The following is a 12717-nucleotide window of genomic DNA, read 5'->3' as shown; positions in this document are numbered from 1 at the left end:
ATGTTTGTGTTGAAATTCAAGGTCCAAAGCCTTGACTCACTTTGTCAGATAACTCTGAGCTCACTTCATCAGATAACTCTTTAATAACAAGATAAAGAGAGTCTCCAACTTAGCAAAAGCGTATGCTGACTCAGTTTTGTTAATCTTTAAGGTGAAACATCATCCACCAAGATGTTTTCCTGCACAAGCTCCATCAGAGACGAGTGAACAACAATTAAATGTTAACAATTCACGCAGGGCCAGCATCAGCCCATGGTGAGGTGGGGCAGCTGCCAGGACCCACGGCTTCTGGTGGGGCCCAATGCTGCTGACTCCGTGCTCATGCATCCCCCTCTGATGCCTGCACTCAGATCCGTCCACTGCCTCTTGTGAGTGCTTTGTCACCTCTGCTCCCAGCTGCACATGCTGCTTAGCACTGCTGGAGAAGCATCAGCATTCCTGGTGACCGTGGCAGTGGCACTCCTAGCTGTACCCACCACCCAGCACCATCTGGGAAAGGGTGGGCAGGCAGTGTGGGCAGCTGTGATTGCAGATGGTGGGAGAGCTTGCAAGTGGGCAAAGGAAGGATGCGCAGGCAGGTGGGGGCGCATAGGTGGGAAGATGAGAAGGGGAGCTAGTAGTGGGCATGTGGGGGCACTCTCTGCCCAGACCCCCCCTCCCCCCAAAATAATAATTTAGAAATGGCCTTGCCTTCATGCATCTCACAAAGCAGGCACCAGCTTGTTAAACCTTCTGGCACATGACATTTGTGAATCCTTCAGATGCCACAACAGTCTTGGTCATTTTGGCTGTAGTAGACCAGAAATCAAGAGCAGTCACTAGGAGAATTGTGTCCCTGCCTCTCTGAAGGGCATTTATCCCTCTAAAGTTTTAGGTGGGTTGCTGTGTTGGGCTGCAGTAGAACAGCAGGATGAGTCCAGTGGCACCTTAGAGACCAACAAGATTTTCAGGGTATAAACTTTTGAGATTCAGAGTTTCTTTATTCAGGCACGAGTCTGAAGAAGAGAGCTCTGACAGGGAAACTGATGTCACTCTTTAGCCATTAAATGCAAAAACAAATAGTATTTATTTTCTTGTAGACCCTCCAGTAAGCTAGGCGCATCTTTTGGTTTTGAGCCCTTCCTTGTTCTGTTGGTGGTCTTGCTAGGAAGCAGCTGAGGATTGCGTCTGAAAAAAACTCATTTTTAAAGGGCCAGCACATGCCTTTTGTTGAGCTGCTTCAGAGTGCTTTAGATAGACTGAATTATTAAGCCTTACAACAAGCCTTTAAGGTGGGTCAGTGTTATCCCCATATCAAGAAAATGGCTTGCTGAAAATTACCTGGCAAGTTCAAGGCTGAGGACAACACCTAAATTGAGGGCTATTTGGCTCACACTATTAGCCGTTAGTGATTAGGCTACTGGCAGCTACAAAACTTTAGACTTTTAATATATGCAGAAGGAATAGTGGTAACTCTGCAGTGCTTTCCAGGGAGACCAACCCTTTAATCCCTGGTTAGGAGTGGTGTGGTCAGCTCTTTTTATTCTTCCTTCTCCCACCTGGAAGTGAGCACAGTCCTTTAAAAAAAAACCCAGAAGTTAAATTTCAGCAAAATAGCTGCTACCTGCCAGTTTCTTGTTGCTGCCTCAGTGCTTCCTGTTCAGTTTGGCCTCTGCTTTCCAAGGGCTTCAGGGGCCCTAGACTGAGATAAGGGATTACAGACAGGTCCATTGCTCAGAGGGGGGAAATAGGCAGCAGGGACTGGAAAGGGGAAGGGAGACAACCTCTGCCCCTTTTTTCCAAGCCTTTATCAGTTGTTCTTTCACAAGGAAATGGGAAGAGCTGGTGTAGAAGAATGGGGGTTAGAGTGGAAGCAGCTGATATGGAAAATAGAGGAGGGGAGAGTGGAGGGGGGGTCTGATCTTGTGGTGTTGAGGATTTGGAGACCATAGTGAGAGTTGTCAGGTAGGAAGCTTGGGTCTGCAGTTGCTTTGTTCAGACCCTGCTTCCAAGTGTTACATCTTTCCTAGAAGGCATGTTTTTTCGTTTAATTCTGGCTGTGATGAGATTGCACCAGGGAGCAATTCCAGATTCATTCCGCACATGGAACACGTGGAGTTGGTGGCATCAGTCATGCCTGCGTGGCTCAGTGAGAACACAGAATGGGTGTCAGTCAGCAAGTTGCTTTATTTCTGTACATTGCAGATGTGGAATCTGGCAAATGGTGAGGGAAATATTGGACTGGGTTACTTCTCCAACTTCAAATGTAGAATTACTTCTTGAATGTTCAGAAAGCTTTTGTTGCATTATCTCCACCTTTATATTATATATATAAATTATATATCTCCACCTTTATTACAATATTTTTTTCATCTTTGTCTCCTTTGCCTCAAAAATGGGTACAAGGATCAAATGGGTGGTTGGGCATGGAACACAGAATCGCGCTGTAAACTTTGGCAATCCAAGGAGTTTTATTGTGGTCTGTCAGTGTCTGAGGAAGGCATCCTGTTGCAGTGGAGTTTTTGCATCTTGCTTGGCTCCTTTGCAAATCAGTCTAGGGACTGTATTGGTATTTGAACTTGAAATGCAGAGCTTTGACCTGTACTTGCGCATCAAAAGAAGCTTTTTAACATTGACCAGGGTGGAGGGGGTGGGAATCACAAGACTGGATAACTTGGAAATCTCCACACATTGTGTAACCTCTCAAGGGACTGAGCAGGCCGAATTCTCCTGGCCTTAACTCAGTCTCTCTCAGCATTCTATCCCTTGCGGAACATCTTTAGTCCTCATCAGGCCATTTTAAAGATATTTTATTCTCCTTTGGGTTAATTTACGCCTTTTTTGCTGCTGCATATATGGGGAATCTCCCCACCTCAAGTGGACAAATGGCCCACTTTTGTTGCTGTCCTCATCTTCGTGAGGGCCAACCAGTTTGCCATTAGATGCAGTGATAACCCTTTGCTCTGATCCGGAGTTTCTTGACAACAGCAGGATACATACTGGCATATGGGAGAATCTCCATACCGCTTGTCTGCCAAATAGGTGATTGAGGTGAGGTTGGCAGGTTCCAGAATGCAGAGGAAGTTTACAAAGAAGCTGGAGCTCAAAATGCTAGAGAAATGTGCTGGGTGCTGCAGGGCAGTGGTGCATCTCGAAATTGGTGGTCGTCCGGTTCTGTTCCCAACACTCCATTTGGTAGGCCAGGCTCTTTCTTACTGTATCTCCATTTATTTATTTTTTTCTTACTCAGCAGCCCACTGCCTGACCACAGTGCCTGTCATTCCAGGGGACAAAACCTTCCTGTAGCCCAGTGCTCCGTGTCAGCCAGCCCGAGAATGGAGAAAGGGAGTCCCGGCATCGCCAGGAATAACTGGAACAGCTCTCCACCTAGAAATGGTATAATTCTGAACGTGTCTTGCTTCTGTGAAAAGTAGTGAAACGTCAAAGGGCCAAATGGCAATTCCTCCCTCACTGTGTATAGGGGAGTGCCTTGTTCTCTCAGGGTTTCTGTGACCAAGGAACATTGCTATTCCATGCTTGCATTCCTCGCTTGTTACTCTAGTTCCTGGCAGGAATTGTAGGAAGTGTCCCAACCATTTCCCTCTTGATTAATTAAATCTTGTAGAGACAATGTGAGGGTTCCAGTTTCTTACTTTACTGACTGCTTGTAAGGGAGGGGTGAGTTTCCAAGGACCTTTAAAGAACTGATAATTCGCCTTCTCTTGAAAAGGGTATCATTGACACTTATCAGGCTGTGGCAAATTTACCATTCTTGGGCAAATTAATTAAAAGACTGGTGACAAGCAATTTTTCCTGGCCAAGTTATCGAGGCCAAGAGCATTTCAGGCTTTAAGCCTAACTTAAAGGCCAGCGCTGCTCATGTTGCATTAGTGGACGGTCGTCAAAATACTGCTGAATAAGGAGGAAACATCCCTTTTGATTTTGTTGGATCTTTCTGCTACTTTTGGCACTGGACTGCTCAATATAATGTACTGTCTTAAGTATAGAGTGGGGCTGAGGGTCAAACCATGTTATGATTTGTAATGCTCAGTGTCTGGATTCCCCTGACCTTAGATAACAGGTGACAGGAGACTTATTTCCCAACTGTGCAAGGCCCTGATTTGGACTGGGACCATGGCACAGTGGAAGAAGGGGCTTCCGCTTTTCTACTGTGCCATTTTCCTCACCTAAAATGGCCCAGGTGGGACATTATTTGTACCCTTGGGAGGCTGTATGTGTCCTGATGACCTACACGTAGTGATTCCCCAGAGCCATTTCAAGTGGGGGGAAATGGTGCAGGTGGGAAGGCTGAAGTTCCTTGTGTTCTGCAGTCCAAATCAGGCTGCCAAATGCTTGGGAACTGAGTTCCTTCGTACTTGATGTCTGTCTCAGTCAAAGCCAGGCCAGTTTTGGGAAGGGGCAACATACTTAAAGACCTTTCTGTTCTGTTATGAACCTGTGCACCTCCAGAGACCTCCCAGAACCTCCTCCCAGTTGAGATCTGCTGCCAAGTTGTATGATAAGCCTTGGTTCATTCGCAGCAGCAGGTCCACCTTTAGGGAACGCCTTCTCTGAGGATGTGTGGAGGCCTCCTAAGCTAGTCTCCTTCTAGAAACGATACAAGTCTGCACTTCCCAGATGGGTGTTTTACAGAAAATTAATCTGGGCTGTATTCTGTTAATGGGTAATTTGTTCACTTTTAATTGTCTGTTACTTGCTGGTCAGACCTGTACTAAGCACTCTTGAACCACCATAGTTGGTGGGAAAGGCAGAAGATAAATATTTTGAGAAATAACCAAAAGAGTTTTGATTTATATATTTTTACACAGATCCTTTGAGGCATGTAGGGAGAATCTCCTTTCCTGAGGCTTTGGAAAGTGTCCTGGATAGTCCCACAAAGAAAGAAGAGAAGAAGGTGAGGTGGGGTGTCTAAGCACTTAGCCTAGCGCTTCCATCCCAGAGGCCACAAAAAATAGGTTACAGACTTAAAACTGGTTTATACTCCTTTGCACTCCCTGGAAGTAGGGGAGAGACTGATCTGGAAAGGTCCTAACAGAATTTTAATCAAACTACAATTCCCAGAATAGCTTGAGAGCTGCCATTGAATTGCCATTTTAAAACCTTGTGAGTCTGTACAGTTGCTATTCCTGTACCTGTGGCCAGAAAGAAATCTTCCTCCAACTTAACATAAACGCCACTGTTTTCTTAAAAATAAAAATCAAAACCATATCCCATCTTATCTCCTCAGTGTTGATAACACTTAAATAAATGTTCTTCCTTCCTTGGTAACATGTTTTGCTGTCCTGAGCCAGCTGACTCTAGACTTTAACTATACAGGCGTTTGCTTTTAGCTAATAAATCATTAACACTCTTTAGCTCCTGTTTTGTTTCCACTAAGAGAGGAGGTAAATGGGTGAAATCCAAGAGTACACATTTTTCTTTAAAAGGGGAGGGAGGGTACAGGATCCTGGGCTCTAGATTTTCAGGCTGGATCAACCTAGCCTCTGTCCAAGTGCTACTCCCTTTCTGGAAGTGGGGCACAGCGGAAGAAAATTCTGGGATAGTCTTACTGGAGTTTAATCAGCACAAATCCTTCCCTCATTGGCAGTGTATACTTTTACGTAAAGAGTAGGTTGATGGTGCAATAGTGAAGCACTTGCTTCCTGAACTGCAGGTCCCTAAAGTCATAAGCTGTTGTTCCTGTGGAATTTAGCCTTGTTTCTCAGCCAACAGACCCTTGTCATTTAGTGAACCGTATTCTCTTTGATGTGATCCAAAGGTTTCCAATTATATTTTTGTTTTGTTTTCTGTGGTGGTGCTGGCTTGGGGCCCAGGTGACCTTCCCGAATCCACTGGCAAAAGCTTTGAATCAGTATTTTTTTTTAACTTCACATCCCATTTAATCCGTTTTCTCCTCTCTCCAGATGAAAGCTGCTCGTCTCAAATTTGACTTCCAGGCAGAGTCACCAAAGTAAGTACAGTGAAACCTGGAGGGGTTGGGCAGTGAGGCAGTGCCTGGGTCTCCTTGCATTCTTCTCAGCATATATACGTGGCTGCTTTTTAAAAATATAGTCCGTTTCTGCTGGCAGATCCTTATGCTGCCCTTTGACCTTTCAGGGAACTGACTTTGCAAAAGGGTGACATTGTCTACATCCACAAGGAAGTTGACAGAAACTGGCTGGAAGGGGAACACCATGGCAGAGTGGGCATTTTCCCTGCCAACTATGTGGAGGTAAGCCTTTCTTCTCCCGGAACAGTGCCTCATCTGCCCGTTTGGATACGTTCTTATTTGGTATGTAGTAGAGACGGGAAGTAGCAAAAGTTCTTCTCAATAACTTGCTCAGATTCAAGGGCCGGTTTAGTAGTGCAGAAATCAGCTTCTGTGGCAAAAAATGGTATTTGAGAAACATGCCCTTTAATTATTTTTGTTTATCTTGTCTTTCTGCCGTTGCCTCCCTGCCCCCAAGGCAGCCACTGGTTTTTCAGGTACTGTATGACGCACAAGGATTGTCATACATCATTTTGCATACAAAGAATGAGGAAGCAGTTGAGTAGGGATGTTTCACTTAAGGAAAGGCTTGCACAAAAGAGATTCCCAGAGATGTAAACTGTAAGACAAAATATGCAACTTAAATTTCACTTCAGCTGTGAATGAACAGTGAAGCCAGAGTTTTCACTGAATCATTATGAACCTCATCAACCAAGCATGGGGATTTATGGACTAGCAAGAAGACACGGTATTGCTCTGCAGAGACTGCAATCTAAAATTCTGCCCGGGAGAGGTATTGGGGGAGGGGAGGAAGTGGATGACAGGAAACAGGAGGAAGAACACACTTCCAGTCTGCTTCCACTTACTTAAGTTTTGTTTTGGGGCAGGGGAGGACTAGTTCCAGAGGCAGCATTATGAAGGTGTTCTGGGAGGAGGGTGCGGGTGAAAGGGCCCAAGGGAGGAAGAGCAAAATCATTAAAGGCAGTAGAAGACTTTTGGGCCTCTGAATGAGGTGGACCTTGGAGGCGGAAGAAAGAAGCTAGAAGAGTTCCAAAAGAGGATGCAAACCCCCTCCCCCCCAAAAAAAGCAACAAACAGCTTGTTTCAAAACAAAGGGACAATGTTTTCATCCAGGGCATAGTTAAACTGTGGAATTTGACTGCCAAATGAGCCGTTTCAAGGCCACTGTTGATAAACTAGCAAAATGATCTCCGTTGTATGCAGAAAGAGAGTGGGAGGAGGGGCCTGTATGCTGCAGGGACCTGTGGGGGGGGCATGCGCACAGAATCGGGTGTCTCTCCCAGTGAAGCCTGAGAAAACCAACGCTGGCAAAGAGTGCAGTTGCAACCAAGCCTCCAACAGTGCAGTCCCAAACAGAGTTACACCCTCCATTGCATTTAATGGTTTCAACCTTGCTTAGCACTGCACATATAGCACTTTATTTCCCTTCTGTAGATAATCTGAGATGGTAATTGTGTACATTCAGGAGTATGAACCTGCTTCTGGTGATAAGAGTTTGGGTGGGGGGATGGGAGGTCTTGCTAATTGCAGCTTTTTAACAACTTACTTGGTCCTATAGAATTGAATGGGAGCCACAGAATCAATATTGCCTTCCATATGTACTGTCTATCCTTAAGTCGGTTTCTTAGCATGATGGGATTCTAGGAACCAGCTTGTTTCAGAACAGTACCTGGCACAGTACATGCAGAGATGTTTTAAAAACATAACATGGAAGTCTGCCCTGTTAGAAATCATCACAGAGCAACTTTTCACTGTTATGTGGGGAGACGCTTGCCCTCTTGATACAGGTGCCCTTAGCTTTGGGAGCACAGGCACCTGTCTGTGTTTGTATTGCCACAAAAATCAAGCTTGCTGTAGAGGATGGCAAAGCCAAACAGAGAAGAGATGGAGGGGGTAAACAGCTTGTGATTTAAACCAGTAATGGTCACTGCAGGACGCTGCGGTTTCTTGGGAACATATCGGGGGCTGCTCACTGAGGAGGTCCCTAACCCGCTACTTCAGATCTTCCTCTGAAATGTACACCTCCAGGACAGCATTGGGTGTGCTGCAGGGCTCATGCTTCATGAAAGTGGAGCCAAAGCCAAGGTTAATACCCCATATGAATCGAGATGTACCCTAGAACATGCCACAGAACCCTCCGCAGAACACTGCTGTTCTGTGGTTCCCTGGCAGATAAGTTGCTATGGTTCCTTCAAGGTAGACTGCTTGGAAAACACTGGCTTGGGGCAAGCATCATGTGACTATAAAGCCTTACGATTCCTTCCCCTGCTCAGCATGGCTCGAACAAGGAAAGCCCCTTGAGACTGTGCAGGAAAGCTACCTCATATTTGTGGAGAGAGATTCTCAATGAGTGAGAGAGAAAATGATCAGCATGGTATGTGATTATGATCCTCTGTGAGTGCCAGACGGAGCAATGATTCTGGAAGGTTGGAAATCTGACTATCCTACAAATTGAGTGTGGAATTAAGATCCAGAAATCTTGTGTACTCGGCAGTAAAATATAAACAATTCCTGCTTGTCTTTTAAATAGGTTCTTCCTCCGACAGAAATCCCCAAGCCCATCAAATCCCCAACCATTCAAGTCTTGGAGTACGGAGAGGCTGTAGCTCAGTACAACTTCAAAGGAGACCTGCAGGTGGAGCTCTCATTTCGCAAGGTACTACAGCAAAACAAAGGAGAACTAGGGAAGCCAAAGATCAGTGGGACAGCGGGTTCCAGCTCTGAATGGGGCCAGGAGAAAAGGCCTTCAAAGTCTGATACTTGCTGTCTGGCTGACTGTTTGTTTCTGCTTCTCATAAACTAGGCTCTGTAATGGCCAAAGATCTATTGCTGCCAAAGGCAGAAAACCCAAATGGCGTCTCCCATGGAGGTTTTTAAAAAAAAGTAATAAATTAAAATTTATAGCCTTTTAATGGTGCTCTCCAAAATCTGCTGGCTGGCCTGGATTTTACTCCTCATACTTGACCTTTCCCGCTCCTCCCCCCACTTGGAAAATGCTGCACCAAAGAATGTTACTACGCAAAAGATAAATTAGACAAACGTTTTGTGCAGTTTTGCTTAGCTGAGCACAAACCTACTAATTTGCATGCTTTGTTCTGAGTGTTATATTAAGAGCTTTGTACTGGAGTTTTTGTTTTGTGTGTTGGCATTTTGCAAACAGCAGTGGAGTAAGAGGATGTCTGGACTTATGGGAAGAGGATTGTGACAAACCTGGGAGGGAAGGACAAGTAGCTGTTACGAGATTGTTTGGTAGATGATGGACATTTTCTAGTTCCTGTTGCTGTACAACATTTGCAACTTTGTTTCACACACGCATGTGTGCACACGCGCACATGCACAAGGAAGTAAGAAAGAATACTAAAAGTCAATTCAGTCATTTTCTTTTTTGTAGATGTGAAAGTGTGTAATCCTTCTCAGATGTGCACAAACCTCCTAAAATAGGAAATTCCGAATGGGCTTTGAAGGGGCAGAGGGTGCTTAATGACATGCCTAGTTTTTATCACCTGAGTTGGCTGCTGATCCAGGCAATGTTAGAGCCAGGTTGGTTGGAGAAGGTTCAGTTTACAGACTGGGCATTCCTTCCTAATTCCCAATAGACTGCTGTTGCTGTCCCCATTAATGATCATTGCTTGACTCGCTCATGGACAGCTTTTGTTTTCTAGGAGAATGTAGGGGCCCAAGCATGGGTTGGCTGTTGTGGGTTTTCCGGGCTGTATTGCCGTGGTCTTGGCATTGTAGTTCCTGACGTTTCGCCAGCAGCTGTGGCTGGCATCAGTGACACTGAGAGATCTCTGTCTTTTGGTGCTACACCTCTGAAGATGCCAGCCACAGCTGCTGGCGAAACGTCAGGAACTACAATGCCAAGACCACGGCAATACAGCCCGGAAAACCCACAACAGCCATCATTCTCCGGCCGTGAAAGCCTTCGACAACACACCAAGCATGGGTTGTTTCACACTTGAGAGAATTATACTGCTTATGGGGTATTTGTCACATACATGGGCAGTGTATGCATGCTGTAAAGCTTTTCAGCAAACATACCTACCAAAAAGCCACATGTGTGTATTCATCACACGTGCATTTCACATTAATCCCTAAGCTACTTGCTGTTGACTGTGAATCCTATCCAGGATCCTCTTTTTCCAGCACAAGAATGCCCTTGTCAAAAGAAACACTGCTTGTGGTTCAAATGAGCTGTGTTCTGTTTCAGGAGACCATTCTCTGTATGAAGCCTATGGGCAGGATTAGCTTGGGTTGCTGTTATGAAGTCTAAGGAACATAGCAGGCAGACCGGTGGGGCAGGACAACTCCTAGCTGGGCTGAAAGAGCTTGCAGGTGCATCGAGATGGATCTCTTGTGCCAGGGGAGCTAGGACTCAGTTTACAGTTTAAAAAGGGCTGGAAGCCTCATGCTGGCCCTGCCTTAGGGGGCTCCCTAAGGATTTGCTAACCCTTCCCTTCCCTTCCTGCTAGGGTGAGCGCATCTGCCTGGTTCGCAGAGTGGATGAAAACTGGTATGAAGGCCGCATCTCTGGCACCAGCCGGCAGGGCATTTTCCCAGCCAACTATGTGCAGGTGCTGAAGGAGCCACGAGTGAAGAACTCAGAAGACTTTCCTTCTTCCCCAAGTCTCCGGGCAGCTCATTCCAGCTCACCAGCCCAGCTGCAGTCACCCAACCCAGGCAGCAGGTGGCAGTCCAACACTTCACCGTCAAGCCTGCAGGGTTCCCTGCCCACAGATGTGCTCTCATCCTCCTCTAACCACTCTGGATTCTCATTCCCTGTGTCTCCAAAGCTGGAGCGCTCTGAGGCCGTTCCCCACAGACCCCAGAGTACTCCTCGATCTGCCTTGTTCTCTCCCCAGAGCCAGAACCCAGCAACAACATCCAACACATCTCAGCCTGTCTTGCCCTTCCAGAGGCAGGAGGTGGCACAGCCAGCTGTCTCCGTCTCAGCTTCACAAGCAGGAGGGCTCTTTCCACTGCAGGTGAGAAGTCTGGCTGAGTTTTTCTAGTTAGGCGTTTCCTTTGCCAACTTCTGCAGCATCCTGCACCATCCTGGCTCAGTGGATATTCTGGAGACCCCCATTTGGCTTGAGAGAAAGAGCAAGTCTTCATAGTTTCCAAAGACAATGGGTCTCAATAACCCATCAAACTCTGAGGGGCAAAAGATGCCAGTTCTGTAAAAGAAACATAAAGCAAGATGGAAGAAGTATATTGTAGCATTTATAAAATGCTTTTCAAAGTGTTAATGCTTCCTATACTTTATCTCAACATTCCTTTCAGCAATCCTATAGATAGGTGAGTTATTGTTAACCTGATGCTGCAGTAGAGGCTCAGACTAGGTGTCATGGTGGCAGGACTTTGGGTTTAAGCTTTGCTGCACCCCCTGATGTATAAAGTGGGGCTGGGGCACAGATGCTTTTTAAAATAGCACAATGGATGCACAAGAGAAGGCCACGGAGTCCTCCTCCTCCTTCCAACTCTTTCTTCTTCCAAAGCCAATGGGCTTTGCCAGATGCTTGTGGCCATGAGTTCCACAAGGCAACTACTCATTATGTGAAGTACTATTTCCTTTTGTCTGTCTTTAATCTATTGCCATTCAGTTTCATAGGGGAACCCTTAGTATTATGAAAGAGAGGGAGAGAAAAGTTTCCCTCTGTGTTTTCTACACTACATGTCATTCTGTAGACCTCTATCATGTCATTCCCAGATGTTTTAGTCTTGCCTTGCCCCAAAGGGCATACAAATTCTCCAACACTGTGATCATTTGGGTTGTATTTTTCTGCATTTTCCCCAGCCCTCCAGCTCTTCAGTATCCTTTCTGAGATGCCATGTTCCAAATGAGGCCATACCAGGGACTTGTATAAGAGCATTACTATACCGGGCAGTTTTTATCCGTCTTTTTCCTGATGATCTCTAGCCCTTTTTTTAAAAAAAAAACCACTGCTGCATACTGAGTTGACATTTTTAGCAAGTGATCCCCCATAAACCTGAGGTCTTTTTTCTTGATCTGTTACCATCAGTTCAGACGCCATAAGTGTTATGTGTGAAGTTGGAGGTTATTTTGCCCTAGTTCCCATCACTTTGCATTTACTAACCATGAATTTTATGGCCTATTCGTTCGTCCAGTTTGAAGAGGTCCTTTTGGAGCAACATACACAATCCCCTTAAGTTTTCTCCGTTTTGACCAATTTGGTATCATCCACATACTTTGCTACTTCACTGTTTACTCCCAGTGCGGGGCTAGTTATGAGTGAGATATTTATGCACAAGGTGGGTTGGGGTTTCTCCACCCTGTTTCTGATCCACTCACAATTGCACAGCAGCTATTGAAAACTCAGTTCCCAAGTACAACGGGGCCCAATTCAGAGCAGGACCACAGCATGGGGGAAAGAAGGAGACAGCCTCCCCCCTTCATGCCATTTTCCCAACCCGAAATGGCCCTAGGGAGTTTACCTGACTTGTGGCAAAACGTATTGTTTAGCTTGGCCCTAAGGGCAAGACATAGAGACCAGGTTGGGGGTGGGGGAGCAGTGTACAGCCCCCCCCCCACAAATCCACCCTCAAACATCAATGAGCATATGGATGCAGCTCCAAATAATCAGGCAGAAGATGGCAAGCATCCACTCTAACGGTAGCCCCTAGCTTCTCTGAGTGGCCATTAATTTCTTCCCTACATATATAACTTTTGTCCTTCAACATCCCAAAAATTCCAGATTTGCTTCTCC

General features: G+C 45.8%; 1 protein-coding gene across 7 annotated transcripts in view; it reads left to right on the top strand.

Annotated features, from left to right (window-relative positions):
• The window catches only part of SORBS3 (sorbin and SH3 domain containing 3), an 82122-nt gene that overhangs the window by 64635 nt on the left and 4770 nt on the right, over nucleotides 1-12717 (top strand). For 5 of the 7 annotated variants that reach the window (XM_054997371.1, XM_054997367.1, XM_054997366.1 and 2 more), the window contains 6 exons: nucleotides 3230-3375; nucleotides 4809-4894; nucleotides 5904-5950; nucleotides 6097-6211; nucleotides 8520-8645; nucleotides 10462-10974. In XM_054997371.1, coding sequence (XP_054853346.1) covers nucleotides 3230-3375; nucleotides 4809-4894; nucleotides 5904-5950; nucleotides 6097-6211; nucleotides 8520-8645; nucleotides 10462-10974 — 1033 coding nt within the window. The remainder of the gene's footprint in view (nucleotides 1-3229; nucleotides 3376-4808; nucleotides 4895-5903; nucleotides 5951-6096; nucleotides 6212-8519; nucleotides 8646-10461; nucleotides 10975-12717) is intronic. The other 2 variants (XM_054997373.1, XM_054997372.1) reach the window with 2 other exon arrangements.

The sequence above is a fragment of the Eublepharis macularius genome, chromosome 14 (genome assembly GCF_028583425.1).
Source record: "Eublepharis macularius isolate TG4126 chromosome 14, MPM_Emac_v1.0, whole genome shotgun sequence".
NCBI lineage: Eukaryota > Metazoa > Chordata > Lepidosauria > Squamata > Eublepharidae > Eublepharis > Eublepharis macularius.
The sequence above is the reverse complement of the archived record's forward strand: the minus strand, read 5'-3'. Positions and strand labels throughout refer to the sequence as shown.